Source organism: Neltuma alba, unplaced genomic scaffold (genome assembly GCF_004799145.2).
Source record: "Neltuma alba isolate B1F8T4 unplaced genomic scaffold, ASM479914v2 tig00012727_pilon, whole genome shotgun sequence".
Taxonomy (NCBI): Eukaryota; Viridiplantae; Streptophyta; class Magnoliopsida; order Fabales; family Fabaceae; genus Neltuma; species Neltuma alba.
Genome location: NW_021637149.1, coordinates 486,611 through 506,814, shown reverse-complemented (window position 1 = coordinate 506,814; position 20,204 = coordinate 486,611). Strand labels below are relative to the sequence as shown.

Here is a 20,204-nt window from a genome sequence, read left to right as displayed (position 1 = left end):
GAAGAAGAAGTAGTGGAAGTAGAAGAAGGTGGAAATGCCGGTGGCTTTGAGCTACAGATGAACTCTTCAGATAAATTAGGATGGTTTCGCTCCCGCTCCCAGTTCAAGGAACGAATTTAATAACGAACTTGAGAAATTAGCGGGAATTTGATTTTAGATAATAAAAATAAAATAAAATGACACTCAGGTACACAAGCTTCATGTGCCAGATTTTATTTTTAAAATTTAACGTTACTTTCTTGTATCGCTCATTGTATTTATGATCCTCTCATGATATTTATGATCCTTTTTTTTTCATTTGAGGAGTATTGGAAAACAAACAAACATTCATCCAAAAATAATTAATTGCAATTGGACAGAAACCGTTTTAGATAGCACACTAGATAGAAAAATTCTCAAATAAATTGCCAACGTGAGATAATCCCCAAAACAAATAAGATAACTAATTTGCAAATATTAAAAAATTAATTAAATTAGTTATTCATAATAAATGTGTGTTATTTTTATTAAAAAAACTATTTATATATGTCATCAATAGAAATAAATTGAGAACAATTATAAATTTGAAAGATAAAATAAATTAAAATGCTATATTTAAGGATAAAACAAATTTCTCAATTAGTTCCTATATTAAGGATTAAGAGAGAATATCATTTATTTAATATGTAAATAAAACAACTTATTGAGCAATAAATTTATTCGGCAGGAGAATTTATTTAATCACAGCATTACACGCCGCACCTCAAACGTATTCTTGCACATTCCCTCCCGTTCTCATCTTGGACCATTTTCTCTTACATTTCATACAAGAGCGTTGGAAAGACAGTGATACATAGAACCCACGAGACTCATAGGACAGGCAGCGACCAACATAACAGAACCCTTTATAGTTAATGACTGCTTCTCAGACTTTCACTTCCAAGTGGACTCAAGCAAAGCTGCTCAATGAACCCTTCTTCAATTGGTTTCTTTATAGGAACAACTTTGATTTCGTATAGCTTGGACCATAGTTTTCCCGTCACTGCAAGCAAACATACTTGTCAAGAACAAAAGTGACTAGTACTGTGTATGATAAGGGCATTGAAAAGCAATCAAATTAACTCACATAGGTTATTGAATTTAAAAAAATTAACTTTCATGGGCTACAGCTCTATTTTTCTCCTCCTCAAAGGAACAATTCCCACGCTTAGACTAAACATCTTTCTTTTTATTGGTATGAGCAATAGAATGTTACTACAGCTTACCAAATATGCGCTTCTTTTCACCATCCCATGCTATGCCATTCAAAACCTTCTGCTTCTACAATGTGGCAATATCCAGATGTTAGCAACATATCCTTTTCAGTTAATCTTTGGTCTAACTGAGATTCCAAGTTGTCAAGCTAAACCCCAAAGAAAAAGGATCTTATTATTTTATAGAAATGAAAGGGTTCAGCCGTTCAGGTTCCTTACTTGATTCCCAGGTGCCACCGCTTGATCTCTGCATAGGATAAACAAAACGCAGCCTTAAACAACACAGTTGACAAATTTACTTAAACAGCAATCAAAACCTGCACAAACGATATATGTAGTAAGTTTGTATGATGGAGAAGGGGGACATTGGCTTGACCTTAAATTTTGGAGGAGAACCCATCCAATAACACGACCGTCCTTGGGAGAGATTCTTACAATGCAGTCGACCTGGAGAAAGAAATATATTGACCTCAGAAGATTGTGCACAAAAAAGAACTTCACCAAACACATCTGTCTGTATTTTGCTGATATGTACATAAATATATCTACTGCAAACACAGTCACAACTAAACATGCAAGAACATACCCCCAAAACATTTGCCCAAACTTCGCCATTTACAAACTCTAATTCGTTGAGATATTTTACTTCATGACCTTTGTAGTAGACAACATGTTTTGATAGAACTGCATCAAAACCAGCCAGCGAATTCAGTAAAACAAAAATACAAGGAATATAAAAATGTTAAAGCAGTGCTAGATAAGCAACTCTTGAATGTATGAGGATCCATCTGATACAATGTTGAAGTGCCATCACTTCCGAACAAAACTTTTCCATCAGTTGCCAGACCCCACCCATCATTCATCTGATGCATAAATTCTCCAACCTACAGGAAATAAACACCCAATAGTAGCTATTCAAGTTGTTTCCTTCTTTTAGCAATAGCTATTTAAAGTATAAACTGGCATTTTGGGCATTCAACCTGTCCTGAAAAACATCTGATGAAAATCTACTAGATAAGAAATGAAAAATTCACATCACGTGTGGATTGGAAATGCGGAAATACAAGAGATAGTGTATAGAATTAGACAAGATCATAAGCAAGTCATAATTAAGTTTTTAAGCAAGGAACTCAACCAAGACATCTTTTTTTTCATTGTCTTCACCAAAGTACAGCATATCTTATTGAAATGGAAACCCCTTTCTTAAAACAAAAAAACTTCTAACAGAAAGATCTAATACAAATTCCTTCCTTGCTCATAATGCAGTGGCTACTGATTCTAACATGCTACACAGTCACTATGAATATATATTGAGGGTATTTGATTTCTCATTAAAAATAGAAACTCAAAACAAGTCAAGGCCAAAATATGGGTGAGGTTAGGCACAAACTTTGCTTAAATCATTGCAGTCATAAATGAAACCAGTCTTTTGCAACCAAGCTACTTGGAACAACCTACAGAAAGCATAACAAATTGTTAGAATAAACTCAAATATCAAGTGGAAGAGTAAAACAAAAATATGACACATCATAGTGCCTATATATCTGCCTCACAGGTGTCTACGTTCCCTGGATTCTTTTCTTGAAGAAATCAATGTATTTGACTTCTGATATGTAAATAGAACAAATGTAATGCTATTGTTGTAGGATTATAGATGTTTACTTTCTATTATCATACCAGATATTCTTTTTTCTAGAATTAGGATTGTTTAAGAGCCACTGGGCATTCAATTACTGAAATCCTTTTCAAGTCTTCACAACTTTCAATCAAAAACAACTTATATTTTCAGTCCTAAGGCATTGTAGTAATTTTCAAATTTCCTGGACTATGTTTGTAATTGGACTTGTGTTTATGCTAGATTTTAAAAAGTCCTATTGTAACATTCAAGTCTCGTTTATGAGTCTGGGATTTTATCCCCTCCTTGTTGAATGAGTTATCGTAGGCTTAAGCAAACAGTTGTAGTGCTTCTTAATTGTTAGTATGTTCATCAGTTTTATGATTTATGGCTGCAAATTTCGTTCTTTCTTGGTTGTGCAACATCTAGATATCTTTTCTTCTCCTCTTCCACTGTTCTGTTTGTTATTATTGTCCGCCCACTGGACATGATTTCTTTGACAAACATCAAAGCCTATGTTATTTCTTCCTTGGGTTTGGCCTTAAAACTATCAAACCTGTAGGTATGTTCGCTGCACCTAGACAATCGCTAACCTAACCCTAAAACCAGTGTCGCCTGTGCATTGCCCTTCATTAACCATAGCATCCGTGAACTTCAATCCATAACTTCCCTACCTTCGATTCAAACTCAAAATCTACTTTTCACAACAGAATCATAAGCACCTTGTCTTCCCGAATTAAAGACCTTTGTTTTAGTTATTGACCTTCATATCAGGAAAAAAACCAAGTTGCGGCATAATTTACGGTACACTATACACTATACACACCTTTCACCAAAAAGAGTCAATCCTTCGCCAAATATAGAATCATTAATCTTCAGAAGCGTCTCAACCTGAAAGTAGCAAAAATGATACTCAAACAATATAACTGCCACCTACTAAGTCCAGTCAAACAAACTTCACAACACTACACACAACTACACAAGTCGGGTTTCCAATATATGAATAGCACAGGCTTAACAGAAGTTGTCTCTGCCTCTCCGGGTTGAACAAACTACATAGTTTGCATAACACCAATCATTATTCTTATTATAACTCAAAACAATGAAGTGAGTAATTAAACAAGAACATGAGAAAGAATCAAGAAGCAAGGGTCCATACCTTCCCAGTATGAAGAGCTACTTTCCGAACAGATGACTGAAACAAGTAATTAAAAGGTTCAATAAAATATAATAAGCATTAAATGAAAGATTCCCTAAGTAGAAGTTCCAAAGCAGTTTAATCCTAGCTCGTAGATGACACTAATAGCAGTGATATTGACACCGCAGCTTAGTTTTATATATAAGTTGATTTTAGATTGGGATTATTGAGAAACCATTGTAGTGAATGCAAACAATCAGGAATGAATTTACAACTTAATCATGAAACAAGATCCAAAGAAACAAGTGTCATAGTAATTCGAGCAGATGTCAATTACTCACAACTTACATAACTGATATGAGAAAAAACAAAAACTTTCCAAAGAAATTAATTTCAGAATTGGAAAGACTTTTTTCATGATATATAGCAAATTTTATGCCAGAGAGAAAATCCTCATCTGGTTAAATTATAAAGACTTCACTACAATAATCCCACTGAAAGAAATATCATAGTGACTACGACAGTCAAAAGATTATAAAGTTATTATAATGAAAAGCTTAGGTGACCATCTTGAACTATACGGACGGCAATGCACTGGAATACAGTTATAGTAGCTAATCATTGAGAAAATTACCACAGATGGAGTAATTTTTTCATTTGTAAGAACTATATGCATTCCCAACTTAATCTTATTATCACGCATTGCAAAAAAATGACTGCAGACAATATCCACCCGCCTTTCTACATTTTAAGGATAAAATATTTGCGTTCACCTCAGAAGGAAAAATGGCAAGACAAATGGCTCACAAAAATAAAAGAGAAAGAAGGGCATACAAGGAAAAAGAAAGTAACCTGACCTTCCCATAAAGACCAGTTGACTCGAATAAGGTATCATTTCCACCATAAACAAGACCCTGAAATTAAATAAGCAGAGACGAAAAATTTTCCTCTTCCGTGAGTTACAAATAAGATAATTTAGATCAAAACCTTGGCTTTCCATTAGTCAAGCAAGGTACATTTTTTAACTTAAAAAAATCTCAGAAATTATATCACTACTTATCATAGGTCATATAGCTTATTTTAGCAATCACCCATAATGTTTTGCTACCGAAAGTAGAGTACTCAAGAAAGGTATCCACAAGACCTGTAAGGTCCTCGCATCAGCAATCACTGAGGCAAGTTCTGCTTTTATACTAGTCCTCCTTATATTTATTTTGGGTAGAAAGCAGCAGTTGCCTTTTTGGCCAATTCAATTGAAAATTCATAGAGTGAACACCTAACAAGTGATCCTTTGATGAATTTGGATCTCTTAAATTCAACTGAGGCCTTCTACAAAAGTCCTTCAAGATTTAAAAGCCCGTTGTTCTAAGCATTTCAGACGAAGACTCAAATTTATTATTATAAATATGAAGAGAAAATAACGGCATTTTGTCTCAACAGGTATTATTGATGAAACTATCAGAATGAACAAAAATACTTGAGGGGTTGAACCCTACATTACATAACAAATGCATGAAATGGGAGGGTGGCGGGGGAATCATAGGCATGCAGAAGTAAAAGGCGAGAAGCGTATAGCGGCAACTCGTCCTAATTTCTAATGAGTTAGAATTCGTATTTTGGAGCTTCAAATTGTCAAGAAGAATAGTATTTATGGTTTGAGATAACCCCATTATCAGCTACCGAGCACACATTGGATGTATTTAGAAAGTTAAGCACATAAAATAGCAGGAATCCCCAACCATATCAGATCATTGAAACCCCAAATTTACCTGGGTAAAGGCTTCGGGATCGTGAGTAAACTCATTGACCACACTGACCATACCATAAGAATATGATTCACCATATTTAAAGTTGCTAAACCATGTCGTCGGAATAGCAAAGTGATCGATGACGGCGATTGCTACAGAAGCAGAAAGAAGCAGGGAAAGCATAGTGTAAGCGCCAGTCATACGCCGCCAGGAGGCCATGGAAGAATGTTATGCTTAAGAAGCGAAAGTTCTCTGCTTTTTCGGCGAGTGGCTCAAGCGATGAACACCATGAATGTGGCTGAAGCTCTGATTAGCAACAGCGGAGCGTTTACTACTTTTGAACAGGGAGTTACAATAACAAGTGTTGGGTTCCCGGCAAATGAAATTATGGTACGATGGAAATGGACAGGAGCGCCCGCATCTGGTGTTTCAAACTGTGATCTTAGAAACATTTTTTTATAAAACGAGAGAAATTTTTTAAAAACACTTTTAAAATCATGATTTGGTTTCTATCTAAACACTCTCTAAATATAACAGACTATTCCGTAAATATCTAACAAAACCGAGTTCCTCATCTCATTCGAATCAAACTGAACCGAACCACAATGTTTGGCTTCCGCTGAAATTGTTTTTTTAACATATTTATAAATAAAAATTATACATTTATATATTTGTATATATAAGAAAAATATTTCAGCTAGATATTCAAAAATTTTATTTCCATGACCAAATAAATTGAGTTTGGCTTGATTCAGTTTATTTAGGTTTTTTTAAAAAAACAATAAATAAATTTGACCAAATAAATTGAGTTGAATTTGATTTTGGGGATGTTTGGATACCTCAAAAACATTTTTTAAAAGTACTTTCATACAAATTAAGAAAAAACTCTTTTTTTTATTTTTACTTCATATATCATAAAATTACTTTTAAAATTTTGATTTTGTTTTAATCCAAACACTTTCTCTTAACAATGAGTGTATGTTGCTGTTTAGTCTCTAATTTTATATAAAATTTTAATTTTAATTTATAAAGTACTTTTTTCAAAGCCATTCCAATAGAGTTGATTTTTTTTAAGGAAAAATCATAATTAAAGATCCTGGAATTTGAAAAACATATATAGGAATTCTTAATAACTTTACTATGGTTTTTGACAATAATAATATATCATGAAGTTATCAAAACCCATTGCGAAATTGTCACGGGTTCTTATATGTGTTTTTTAAATTTCAGAATCTTTTTTTGCAATTTCTTTTTTTTTTTTACTTCTTATAAGTATTACCCTAGTAGAGGCCAAAAAGCATTACTAGTAGATGAAAAGATAATCACTTCATAGTTTTTTTATCTGCATGTAACATACGTTGACATTTTAGTTAGAATTGGTAATACGGGCCCAGCCTGCCAAAAATGGCGGGCTCGGGTTGGCAAAATGCCAACCTGCCAAGGTGCGGGCTATTCCAGCCCGCATCGTTTTCAACCCGCTCCGCCACAGGCTAGCCCGCTTTTTTTTAAAAAAATTTTTAATTTTCTAATTGGAGGATTTTAACCCCCAAATTTCATATTTACATCTTCTCATCCATGTAATTACATATGTAATACATACATAAAAGATCTACTTAATTAATTTGGATAAAAAATAGTCATTAATTATTTAGAAAAAAAATATGTGTTAGTTTTTCTAAAATATCTTCTCAAATTATAAATTAATACTCACATTATTTTATTATAACTCATTACTCAAGTTTAAAACTCCAAATCCAATTTTAACATTACAAATTAAGCTTAAACTTATACAAATAATAATATTTTTTTTAAAAGTTAGGCGGGCCGGCGGGCTAGCTCGCCAGCCTGCCTTGGCAGGCTCGGGCTGGCAAAACGCCAGCCCGCCAAAGTGCGGACTACTTCAGCTCGCACCGCTTTTGGCCCACACCGCCAGCCCGCATTCCCAGCTCTAATTTTAGTCATATGCGCCCTATTTTTGCTTGTTAAAATATTATTAGTGAGAGTTATTCCATGCTTTCTTTTTTAATAACATATTCCATGCCATTTTTGAGTTTTTTCCGGTAAGAAAAACATTTTAGAAGGCGACCGGCACTTCATTTTTTTAATGGCAATTTGTAATTATATGCCGTTAATTTTCAGGATAGTCGGACTTCGCTCTCTGCAGATCCCACTCGCTGCGATCCCTCACTTTGACTCGCACTGGTCGAAGATACTCTCGTCGCCGCTCTCTCGCCACCCTGAAGTTCTCCGCCCTCTCACTCACCCTCAGCTTGGCCTTCATCGTCCTTGGTGAGGTACTCTTTTTCTCTTTCGCTCTCGACCTTCGTCTTCCTCGCCGGTCACCCCTTTCATCTCCAAGCTTCGATCTTTCTCAGCTATTGTCAGCTTTTTTCTTTCTGTTTTAAAACCAGCGTCTTTACTTTTGGGGGTGAAGCAACAGTATTTGGTCGCATCGGTTCTTCATTTTCTTGGATTCTTATGAAGAATTCTGCGTGAAATAATTATCGCTTTATGAGCATTTAAGTGTTTTATTTATGATATTTTTGTTGAGTTAATTCACTGTGAGTTGGCTGCTATGGCTTATTTCCTGTTTTATTTTCTTTCCCCATCTTCGTGGTTTTATTTTGAGAGATTTGGAATGGAAGCCTCAAGCTGCTTTTGAACTTTCCCTTATGTTCTTCTAAGGGCTTGGATGCAACATTCTTGCTGCAACTTAGAATGCCCTCTGAAGAACTCATTTTTTCTGCAATGTTTGTTTATTGAAAGACGTTTGGGAAGTGTTTCTGTTCTCCTTTTTGCTTCAACTCATTTTGCTGTTGGCTCATCTATTTCTGGAATTTGCTTCATACTTTCACAGTTTCACTAATATCATTGTGCACTCATTGGATACTTTTTTGACAGCGTCGGCCTTTGTCACTGCTTACGCGTTCTTTGGTTTTGATGCCGGTTTTACTTTGTAATTTGTGATAACCATGGTGAGAAAGTACTGTGTCGACTACAATTTACATGACGGAATAATCAGAATGGGGCATAATGATATTGAGAAAGTGTTATGTTGACAGACTGTAATGGTGTTGACTGATGCATTTCAAAGTGAGAAATTTATAATTAGAGTTAGTTATCTTTGATCTGCCTTTGCTCAATCTTTAATTGTTGTTTGATGCTATAAACACTCTCTCTGGCATTTTAATTCTTATGAATAAAACATTTTTATTTTTTTTCCCTTGTAGCAAAGCTTTTTGTGAAGTGATCTGCACTTTTTTAAATTCCAAATTTATTGTCATGTATATGGGTTGAATAAATCTAGAGACTGATTTGAGCTGTAATTTGCTCTAACTGTCATGTTTCAATAGATGGAAAGTGATTCAAAGATATGGCCTCATTCAATAAGTAAAGCTTTCATAGATATTATGGTTGCTGAAAGGACAAAGGGAAATACGCAAAATCTAAGAAATAAATTGGATGCATAAACAACACAACTTGTTAAAATTGTAGGGATAGACTGGAACCAACTCCCCGCCTTAACTCTATTCATAATTACAGGCGTTGAAGAGTTAGACCAGTGTTCAGTGGCCGTATTTGTATCAAACTCTGCAATGGCAATATGCTGCTGCTACTACACTCCAGCAAAACTCTGGACCCCACAGTCAACTGAGATGTCATCAGTCAAGACTCTCGAAAGATGCAACTTGTCTCTCCCCTCTAGGACAACCTTATCCCTTGCCGAGCCTGATCCCATATTTGCCTCTGTAAAAACCTTTGCTCCAGCCACCATAGCTAACCTTGGTCCTGGATTCGATTTCCTAGGCTGTGCTGTTGATGGCCTCGGAGATATTGTCTCCCTAAGCGTTGACTCTAATGTCCACCCTGGTGAGATTTCTATCTCTGAAATTTCTGGTGACAATGCCAAAAAGCTGAGCAAGAATCCACTATGGAATTGTGCTGGGATTGCCGCTATCGAAGTCATGAAAATGCTCGGTATTCGGTCAGTAGGTCTTTCTCTTTCCCTTGAGAAGGGGTTGCCTTTGGGAAGCGGACTAGGATCCAGTGCTGCTAGCGCGGCAGCTGCTGCTGTTGCTGTGAATGAGATTTTTGGTAATCAGTTGAGTGTCGAGGAGCTGGTTCTTGCTGCCTTAAAATCAGAAGAGAAGGTTTCAGGTTATCACGCTGACAATGTGGCACCAGCTATCATGGGTGGTTTTGTGTTAATTCGCAGTTATGAGCCCTTGGATTTGATCCAACTGAAGTTTCCAAGTGAGAAGGATTTGTTTTTGTATTGGTAAGTCCTGATTTTGAAGCACCTACGAAGAAAATGCGAGCAGCATTGCCAGCTGAGATTGGCATGCCACACCATGTGTGGAACTCTAGCCAAGCAGGGGCTTTGGTGGCATCAGTGTTGCAAGGGGATTTGGCGGGCTTGGGGAAGGCATTATCATCTGATAAGATTGTTGAGCCCAGGCGTGCTCCTTTGATACCTGGGATGGAGGCTGTGAAGAGAGCTGCCTTAGAGGCGGGGGCATTTGGATGTACCATCAGTGGAGCTGGTCCTACAGCAGTGGCAGTGACGGATAATGAGGAGAGAGGGAAAGAAATTGGGAAACATATGGTTGAGGCTTTCTTCAAAGAGGGAAATTTGAAGGCTTGTGCAAATGTGAAGCAACTTGATCGGGTTGGTGCTAGACTTATTAAGAGCATGAAGAATTGAACTTATCAAGGTATGTTCCACGCTGTTCATGTTCCTTCATTTAGATATATCTCTTGTTACTTCTTTTAAAGGCGAGAGCAAGTTCGTCTGGGGGGAAGATGGCTATTGCATTTACTCGCAAACAACATAAAAAAATTATCTATGATCTACTAACATTTTTTTTTTTTAAAGTATTGCGATTTATGGTCTGATTGTTCTTGCATGTGCAAACAAAATCAACAAAATTTTGTCATGCTTTGTTTCCCATAATTTGCTATGGCTCTTGTTATGGATGTTGATTCATAGTCCTCCTACTGGTAGTAAGTACTTGTGCTACTTTGTTCATTTAAATTTAAAAGGTGATTCGTGTTCTCTAGTTTTCACGATAGGATTAAATTGACAGTTTTTTCTCCTTAAAAACCTGTTGCGTCTCTCGAAAAAATTCAGTCTTGCATCCTAAAAAGAAGGTAATTCTTTTTAATTTTAGCGTGAAAAAATGAGCTAGAGCATTTTATGAAATCATCTAGCATCAAACTCAAAACAATTGGGAACTTTTTTGCAAATTTAAATGTTTAGTGATTCAAATGAGTCAGTAACTTTTTGGAATGATTTGAATTTTAAGGTTGATTTATAGTGTGTCCGTACAATTCAGAGTTTTAACAACCATGCCAAAAGTGGTTTCATGCATTTCGAGTTTTTGTCTTCTAACAGGTGAAAGCCTTTAGGAGAAAGAAAGGGCGAAACCTTTTTCAGACCGTGTTGACCAGAAACCCCTCTCTCTTAAAAAAAAGGAAAGAAAAGAAAATACTCTTCTGGTCCTTAATATGCAACCAATTTAACTAATTTGATTAAATTAAGAAAGTTAGGTAAGTTAATTAATTTTAAAAAATATGACATGTTTTTTCTTAAATGTCATAATCATCATTATTAATATTTTTCTTTCCTCTTCTACTTGATCATGGTTGAGGGAGTATTTATAGGGATAATTTAGAAAAAAATTGATAAATATGAGAAATACTACTCTAGTCTTATTTATAAAACATTTTCAGCATATTTTACACAGATAAAAAAAAACTTTAAAATGCATTGAATCTCTATTAAAATATAACAAATTTTTAATTTACCTATATTAATATATATATATTTCAAAAGAGATAATTACTCATATCGTAATAAATGAAGAACAAAATAATATATTTGCACTGAAAATTTAATAAAGTAACTTATAAATAGGACAAAAAAAAAACATTTTCTCTCTGCTCTATAAATAGAATTAGAGGAGTAGGTATTATATTTAGAACCAAAATCAACTCAACAATTAGGTCTTATATTAAAGACCGGAGGAATCTAATTTAAAGCTTTCGAATAAAATAGCTTACACATACCACGGGCATATATGTATGAGGGATGTAGCCAGACCCTTGTATCTCGGCTGCTTGATAGTTTGGGAATCTGGTCTTCCTTTTCTCACTTGTTTCAGCCGGTCTGTATATCTGTGTGAAAACAATTTGGTTGACATGGTTACCGAATTCTGAATAGCGTTCCTGGTACCAAATGTTGGTGTAGCTTCCACACATAGCAACTCTCTAGTCTCCTATACAGCGACTGAGATGCTCGGTTGATCGACAAAGAAGCTTGGGAGAACAATTAACGCTATGCAGGGGTTTGATTCTGAAGACTGCTCTGCTTTGAAGATAAGAATAATTGACAAGTTGACTGGTAGACTAGAAAAGGAATCACAACCATGTCTTGTTTGATTTTGCTCATCTTTTCTGCTAAAGAGAACTCAATAAAATATGCAGAGATTGCGATCTGAATGAGTAATGAGTAATCTTATTTTCCGTCTGTATAAAAATACGGGCTTTATGGAACTTTACATCGTTAGCATTTTAATCCGTCATTTTAGTGATGGTAAAATCCCTAAATGAGTGGAGCGTGTGATTTTATTTAGGAAAAATTTCACTGTAGGATCACAGAAGACAATTAATTTCAAAGAGCCTCCAAAACTTTCTGAAACTTCACTGCAGACCAAGGGGGCAAACTGATATTAATTCCACAAAGAAAATGACGCTATTGCCCCTCATAATACTTATTGCAGGGTGACATGTAAATGGACTAATTTCAATTGTAAATAAAGGTATGTATGTTGCAAATTGACTAGTCCCACTTGCAAATAGGCTCTCTCACACTTATTCACTTACAAGTACCTTTTTCAGGTGAATGAGGTGATATGTAAATGGACTGATTTAATTGTAAATAAATGTATATATGTTGCAAATTGACTAATCCCACTTGCAAATGGGCGCTTCCACACTTGTTCACTCACGGAGACCTTTTTCAGGTGAAGGAAGTGACATGTAAATGGACTAATTCCAGTTGTAAATAAATATATGTATGTTGCAAATTGTCTAGTCTCACTTGCAAATGGGTTGTCCCACACTTGTTCACTCAGACACATTCTTCAGGTGAAAAAGGAAATATGTAAATGGATTAATTTTAATTGTAAATATATTTATGCATGTTGTAAATTATCTAATCTCACTTGCAAATGGGTTCTCCCATACTTGTTCACATGAGGGGCAATAGGGTCATTTTCTTTGTGGAATTAATATCAGTTTGCCTCCTTGGTCCTGCAGTGAAATTTCAGAAAGTTTTGAGGACTCTTTGAAATTAATTCTGTACTGCGGTCCTTGAACGAAATTTTCCCTTTTATTTATCTCAAATCGTGCAAAATTTAGGTTTTATTTGGAATCAAGTTTAAAATAATTTATAAATTCGTTTTATATAAATCAAGACAAAATTCTTTTTACTACTTATTTTGTATTTTATAAATTATGATTCAAAAGATATTTATAAATTATTTTAAATTAGTGTATACAGTTTCAAAAGAACATCAAACCAAAAGAGGAAATTGACTTAAAGTTAGCATCGATTGACAAAAATGTGGGATATAAAAATGAAGTTTATTTAAATTGATATTGGTAAAATTTAATTTATTTTAAAAAGTTCAATTATGAAAAGAAAAGGTAAAAAAATTAAAATCAAAGGAAAAAAATTATTTTCAGCTTCAATTTTGTTTTTAATCCAAAAGTATTTTCTTAAATGTCATTCCAAACATTACATGTTGGGTCAAAGTAGATTTTTGCAAAAGAAAAATCAATTTTGCATCACATAACCTGTTGCCAAACAATCTCTATCCAAGCTTGGCCAATGATGTTCAATGACTCCAAGAATATTTGTTGCATATGAAAGTGAAGAGAAAATGGTTGTTTTTTTGTTTTTTTTTTTTGGGGGATGATTATTATATTGCCACGCTTGGTATCCAATTGTTTGATCAATAATAAACTTGGGGGGAAAAAATGTGCTATTTGTAGTAGAAAGAAATTGTGTGCTACCTCTAATCCTTAATATAAGAACTAGTTGACTAATTTCAGCAAATTAAAAAAATTAGTTAAATTAGTTATTTATAATAAATAGATAATGTATTCTCTAAAATATCCCTTCTAATCAAGTGTCATTTGATGAAACATTCATTCAATGTACAACTAATATAATGACTATCTCGAAAAAAATAGATACATATAAGAGACAAAATGAATTAAAATTTTATATTTAAAACTAAATTGAAAGTCAAACTAGTTTTTATATTAATATAATATTTATATTCACAACTAACCTTACAAAATTGTAGCTACAAGGGTGAAGGGTGTTTTTATTCATTTAGTTTTTTCCCCGAAAAAATACTTTAGTTTGTATAATTTCATAAATTGGTAATAAACGTAACTAATTTGAACTTTAAATGTCATTTTCCTTTAAAAAGTTGTTTGTTTAATTTATGACGTCACGTCACCGGTGAACCCCAATTTAACAAGTTTATAATCTTCCTATTAATTTTAATCTAATAATTTAAATGAAATTATCTATTTTCCTAATCCCTAATTTAATACTATTTCGATGATAAAATAATGGTACAGAAATAATCATGAAAATTTAAGTTAACAGAAAAATGGAAAGAAAATGCGCAGAAAGAGCAAAGCAGAGCGCGCATCGGGGTGACCGTTGACCATCCGGGTGACTCTAACGACCCGCGTCAATTTAAAGCATTTTGGGGGGAACATTCCAGAATGAACGAGTTGCCCCAGACCTTCCTCGGTTCCTCCCCCTCATTGCTCCGAAATTTAAAATTTCCCCTTTCTTCGTCAAACGACACCGTTTATAGCCACCCGTAACCCCGCATTCCCACAAGCCACACCCCCCCCCCCCCTCCAAAATCACGCGAGAAAACGATCGAGAGAAAGGTAGAAGAATCCAGAAGCTGAAAAAACAGAGCCCCCTCTGGTTAGATAATACCCTTCTCTTTTCTCTTTCGAATCAACTAAGACAAAGCCATAAGCATCTCTGAGCAATAGCGATCGCCTCTTCGTAGCCTCTTTCACGCTCTCGCGTCGTTTCTGTTAGCTGCATTTTTCGAGTTTCAATGGCGGATGTTCAAATGGCTGACTCTGAGACCTTTGCTTTTCAGGCTGAGATCAACCAGCTTCTCAGCTTGATCATCAACACTTTCTACAGCAACAAGGAAATTTTCCTTCGTGAGCTCATCAGCAATGCCTCCGATGTAAGTTTTACACTCGCTTAGAAGCTCCACGCTCATTTGTGAGTAAATTTTCATGCCGTTCCCAATGCGTTTGAATGTTGATTTGGGAGATAAGACGTATGATAAATTTTGCTATAATGGATCACGGTACTCTGGTTTGGGAGATGAAATGGCTATGTGTTGTTCATTTGATGTGTTAGAGCACGGCAATCTTATGAAAGAACAGTTGGTTTTAGTATCTCTTCTGGTTCTTGATAATATTTCAAAGCTGGTTTAGAATCTGTAAACATCTTACTGAGGATCATGACCTGTGTAGACGTGATTATTTGGAGTTGGGTTTCTGGTTTTCGCTGTTTCTTTTTAATGAAGTGAGATGTGGAAACAAATGTGGGAACTGAATTGTCTTGTGTTTCAATGGTGTAGGCTCTGGATAAAATTCGATTTGAGAGTTTGACAGACAAGAGCAAACTCGATGCTCAACCGGAGCTCTTTATTAGACTCGTGCCCGACAAGGCAAACAAGACTCTGTCTATTATCGACAGTGGTGTTGGGATGACGAAAGCAGGTAGTGTAATTTAAACCATTATGGACTGCAATTATAAAATAAAACAATGTACATTTTGTGCGCACAAACTGTGGGTGTTTCTATGGCAAATGGTTTACTGAATTGTCTGATTTTCTCTGTTATAGATCTGGTTAACAATTTGGGTACTATCGCAAGGTCTGGAACCAAGGAATTCATGGAGGCTTTGCAGGCCGGTGCTGACGTGAGCATGATTGGTCAGTTTGGAGTTGGTTTTTATTCAGCTTACCTTGTTGCTGAGAAGGTCATTGTGACCACAAAGCACAATGATGATGAGCAATACGTTTGGGAATCACAAGCCGGTGGTTCCTTCACCGTTACTCGGGATGTCAACGGTGAGCAGCTGGGAAGAGGAACCAAAATTACCTTGTTCCTTAAAGAAGATCAGGTTAATAATTTAACTTCATTTGTCGCGGTGAGCAATTTTTATCTTTGGTTTAAGGTAGTTGATTAACGATATTGCTTTGTTGTCTTGACAGTTGGAATACCTGGAGGAGAGGAGAATTAAAGACCTAGTAAAGAAACACTCTGAATTCATTAGCTACCCCATCTACCTGTGGACCGAGAAGACAAATGAGAAAGAAATCAGCGATGATGAAGATGATGAGCCCAAGAAGGAGGAGGAAGGAGATGTCGAGGAAGTGGATGAAGAGAAGGAGACCAAATCAAAGAAGAAGAAGATCAAGGAGGTTTCCCATGAATGGCAACTCATCAACAAACAAAAACCAATCTGGTTGCGAAAGCCAGAAGAGATTACTAAGGAAGAATATGCTGCCTTCTATAAGAGCCTCACTAATGACTGGGAAGACCACCTGGCTGTCAAGCACTTCTCGGTGGAGGGTCAGCTTGAGTTCAAGGCCATTCTCTTCGTACCAAAAAGAGCACCTTTTGATCTATTCGACACCAGGAAGAAGATGAACAACATCAAGCTCTATGTCAGGAGGGTCTTCATCATGGACAACTGCGAGGAGCTCATCCCTGAATACCTTGGATTCATCAAAGGTGTTGTTGACTCTGACGACTTGCCACTGAACATCTCTCGTGAGATGTTGCAACAGAACAAGATATTGAAGGTGATCAGGAAGAATCTTGTGAAGAAGTGCATAGAGATGTTCACAGAGATTGCTGAGAATAAAGAAGATTATAACAAATTCTATGATGCCTTCTCGAAGAACTTGAAGTTGGGCATCCACGAGGATAGCCAAAACCGAGCCAAGTTAGCTGACCTGCTTCGATACCATTCCACAAAGAGTGGAGATGAGATGACAAGCTTGAAGGATTATGTCACTAGAATGAAGGAGGGCCAGAAGGACATTTACTATATCACTGGAGAGAGCAAGAAGGCTGTGGAGAATTCTCCATTCTTAGAGAGACTTAAGAAGAAAGGTTACGAGGTGCTTTACATGGTGGACGCAATTGATGAGTACGCTGTGGGGCAGTTGAAAGAATATGACGGCAAGAAGTTGGTGTCAGCTACGAAAGAAGGATTGAAACTGGATGACGAAACTGAGGAAGAGAAAAAGAAGAAAGAAGAGAAGAAGAAATCTTTCGAGGAACTCTGCAGAACCATCAAGGACATTCTGGGAGATAAAGTCGAGAAGGTTGTCGTGTCCGACAGGATTGTTGATTCACCGTGTTGTTTGGTGACAGGTGAATATGGTTGGACTGCTAACATGGAGAGGATCATGAAGGCTCAGGCCTTAAGGGACACGAGTATGGGTTCCTACATGTCTAGCAAGAAGACCATGGAGATTAACCCAGACAATGGGATAATGGAAGAGTTGAGGAAGAGAGCAGCGGCTGACAAAAACGACAAGTCAGTGAAGGACCTTGTGTTGCTTCTGTTTGAGACGGCTCTCTTGACCTCTGGATTCAGCCTGGAGGATCCCAACACGTTTGCTGCAAGAATTCACAGGATGTTGAAGCTGGGTCTCAGCATTGATGAGGAGGAAACTGGTGGCGACGATGAAGACATGCCTCCTCTAGAAGAAGGCGGTGCTGAGGAGAGCAAGATGGAGGAAGTGGACTAATGCCCAACGGTCTGTTGTCCGTTGGTAAATTTCAAAATTATTGAAGGTAGATGCGGGGTGGTCTTTGGCATAAGCTTTGTTGAATTTTATTTGTCGTTCCTTGTTTAGTTTATGTTCTTTTTGGGTTTTCTCGGTGCGCTTGTAATTTGGGTCCACAAAGTGTGTGTCTGCGTCGCGTATCTACCTATCATTGTTATTTTGATACATAAATAGAAACAGAACCTTCTCTCTCCTAATTGTGTTCATATATGGCAATCAGGATCACTCATAATGTTGCTGATTTTTTGAAATCGACATCCAGTTTGTGGGATGGTAACCCGCCCGGGGGGATTTGATCTTGCTTTTGAAAACTGCCTGGTCGAAAGTGGAATGCGGGAAAATGGCCAATGTCCATTGAATAAACAAGTGCAGAGACGAACTGATTTTTTTCCCATTTTGTAAACAAATTTTAAGAAGGTTGGACTCAGGCGGGGGAATTAACCCTTGACCTTGATTTCCACTCCAGACGAAGCACCCTTGGCCAAGCAATCCCAAGAAGAGCTAATGTTGGAGAATTTTTTTTTGGGGGGGGGGGGGGGGGGGGGGAGATAGTGTGTCTATAAAAAGCCGGTACCAGGTGCTGCGCCAAAACCTCCACTGCCTCCTCCTCCGAAACCAGGTGCAAGTTGGAGCAGCAAAACCAGGCAAGAAGCCGAGAGGTTTCCAAGTTAGTAATATCATTCCAAATAAGCAATGAGAGTTATAAACAAATGATTGTCAGAATATGGGCAATTAACGTACTCTTAAAAGCTTTCAAAATATTTGTCATTAATATATGTAGCATCGTTTCCACTCCACTCCATTACAAAACAAACATGTACTTGAATTAAAGCACTGTAATGTGTAGCATCGTTTCCACGCCACGGCCCCAAAAAAATCAGCTAGTTTGGATGAAAAGTTTCATTTGACCGACCAAAAACATGTTTCTATGAATTTGTCTGCCTTCAAGAAAACTGAAGAAGCAAAGGTGAAGAAAACATCAAGATACAGATTTGAAAAAAAAAAAAAAGGAATTACCCTAAATGATGGCTGGTAATCTGTTGGAGCTCCTCCTTTGACACCACCAAACTCACGAGAAGATCCTCTGGGGCCTCCACGGTATCCATCACGTTCACCAAACCTTGAACCTCCTCCGAATCGAGGAGGACCACTACACAACAAAACACCCAAACCGACACACACGCTGGAAAATGGAAACATAGAGTAAATTGCAAAATGAGGTCGAGTCTATCTTGTCACCGTGGGCGATCACCAGGTGGGCCACCACCGAAAGGCCGGCTGAGTGGTTTAGGAGTTTTCTTCAAGGTAGCAGGCACAATTTCTGAGGGCAGATTAAGGTATGTCCTTAAATATTCGATTCCTCGTTTGTGAGAAACCAACAATATTGCATCCATGCAAAACTCTCATGAACATATTCCCCCGATTTGAAGCTCCGCATCAGCCTAATCACCTGTAGATTTGGCACATCCATCTCTGGGTGCTTTGCAAGATTGTAATCCTTCTTCGCTTAACATACTCCCTCTGTAAAAATTCATAAAACTATTATTGTGTAAATCTTAACAGCCAAGAGAGATTGGAAATTAGAATGCCAACCAATTATGAATGAAAATTACACTTAATCAGTGATACAGCGGACTACTGAGATACATCCAAAGGCTTTAAGATAAAAACAAACAAGAATCACTGAAGCCGAAACGTTAGAATTAGGTAGAATGAATTTATGTCCAAATAGCCGAATATGTGTATGGATTAAGAAATATCGGGGCAGTTGCTCGTCATGTACGTCGAGATTTTAAAAAATGGCAAGCACAAATACAATGTCTCCCAATTTTTTAATCCAGATGAAAAAAAAAAAATCCCTCTGGAAACCAAAAACATGTAATGGTTTCAGAAAAATACACATGATGGGGAAATTGAGAGAAACCTTTGAAGAGATATTTGCAGATCTCCTTGCGATTCTTCTCCGGTATAATCTGAAATCATGGTTCAAAAAGTTAATATATCCTAAATTAACATCATAGCTACTCCTTCAACCATAATCAAGTGAAAGAGAGAGGAAGAATATTAAAAAAGATGATTATGCTATTTTAGGAAAAACATGTCATGTTTCTTACAATTAACTAATTTAGCTAACTTCTTTAATCTAATCAAATTAGTTAAATAGGTCTTATATTAACGACTAGATGAGTATATATATATTATACTACCTCCGATCCTTAATATAAGATCTTGTTTGACTTTTATTTTGGTTTTAAATATAAGACCCTAATCCATCTTGTCTTTCATATTTATGTATTTTTTCCTAAAGTAGTCCTTTTAACAAAAGTAGTTCTAGCCAATTCACTTGATTAACAAGGATATTTTAGAAAAAATAACACTTATTTATTACAAATAATTAACTTAACTCCTTTTCTTAATTTTCTCAAATTAGTCAACTAACTCTTATAATTAGAATCGGGTACTATATACTTTACAGAGAGATCTGTAAAGTGGAGGAGGAAGATGCCACGGCTGCAGAGCTGAAAATGGAGAGCCTGTGCT

General features: G+C 36.3%; 3 protein-coding genes and 1 pseudogene across 3 annotated transcripts; 2 read left to right on the top strand and 2 right to left on the bottom strand.

Moving 5' to 3' along the window:
- Positions 1 to 890: 890 nt before the first annotated feature.
- Positions 891 to 6,102, bottom strand: LOC114730289 (glutaminyl-peptide cyclotransferase-like). The gene is made up of 11 exons (XM_028917336.1): positions 5,755 to 6,102; positions 4,843 to 4,899; positions 4,007 to 4,042; positions 3,674 to 3,738; positions 2,623 to 2,686; positions 1,999 to 2,116; positions 1,819 to 1,916; positions 1,609 to 1,679; positions 1,452 to 1,479; positions 1,245 to 1,299; positions 891 to 1,021 (listed from the first exon to the last, which is right to left on the bottom strand). Exons 1-11 carry the CDS (start codon positions 5,950 to 5,952, stop codon positions 891 to 893), a joined length of 921 nt encoding a protein of 306 aa, XP_028773169.1. The 5' UTR covers positions 5,953 to 6,102.
- LOC114730340 (heat shock protein 83-like) lies at positions 4,933 to 17,624 on the top strand. Its single transcript, XM_028917395.1, has 5 exons — positions 4,933 to 4,943; positions 14,844 to 15,032; positions 15,435 to 15,576; positions 15,702 to 15,982; positions 16,074 to 17,624. Exons 2-5 carry the CDS (start codon positions 14,895 to 14,897, stop codon positions 17,622 to 17,624), a joined length of 2,112 nt encoding a protein of 703 aa, XP_028773228.1. The 5' UTR covers positions 4,933 to 4,943; positions 14,844 to 14,894.
- Positions 9,299 to 12,334, top strand: LOC114730342 (homoserine kinase-like). The gene is given in 3 exon segments (XM_028917398.1): positions 9,299 to 9,999; positions 10,002 to 10,448; positions 11,984 to 12,334. Coding segments are annotated over 2 exon segments (1,107 nt in total). The 5' UTR covers positions 9,299 to 9,329; the 3' UTR covers positions 10,439 to 10,448; positions 11,984 to 12,334.
- Positions 17,625 to 18,100: 476 nt separating the features above from the next.
- On the bottom strand, positions 18,101 to 19,254 carry LOC114730288 (40S ribosomal protein S10-1-like; annotated as a pseudogene).
- Between the last annotated feature and the right edge of the window lie 950 nt (positions 19,255 to 20,204).

What these genes read in the sequence shown, in the direction of transcription:
- LOC114730289 (XM_028917336.1), bottom strand. Translation starts at nt 5,952, where the DNA reads ATGGCCTCCTGGCGGCGTATGACTGGCGCTTACACTATGCTTTCCCTG. An exon ending in CAACTGGTCTTTATGGGAAG is followed by an intron (nt 4,043 to 4,842) that starts GTCAGGTTACTT and finishes TACTTGTTTCAG; the next exon opens with TCATCTGTTCGGAAAGTAGC. An exon ending in ACTGCAATGATTTAAGCAAA is followed by an intron (nt 2,117 to 2,622) that starts GTTTGTGCCTAA and finishes TATTTCCTGTAG; the next exon opens with GTTGGAGAATTTATGCATCA.
- LOC114730340 (XM_028917395.1), top strand. Translation starts at nt 14,895, where the DNA reads ATGGCGGATGTTCAAATGGCTGACTCTGAGACCTTTGCTTTTCAGGCT. An exon ending in TGTTGGGATGACGAAAGCAG is followed by an intron (nt 15,577 to 15,701) that starts GTAGTGTAATTT and finishes TCTCTGTTATAG; the next exon opens with ATCTGGTTAACAATTTGGGT. An exon ending in TGTTCCTTAAAGAAGATCAG is followed by an intron (nt 15,983 to 16,073) that starts GTTAATAATTTA and finishes TTGTCTTGACAG; the next exon opens with TTGGAATACCTGGAGGAGAG.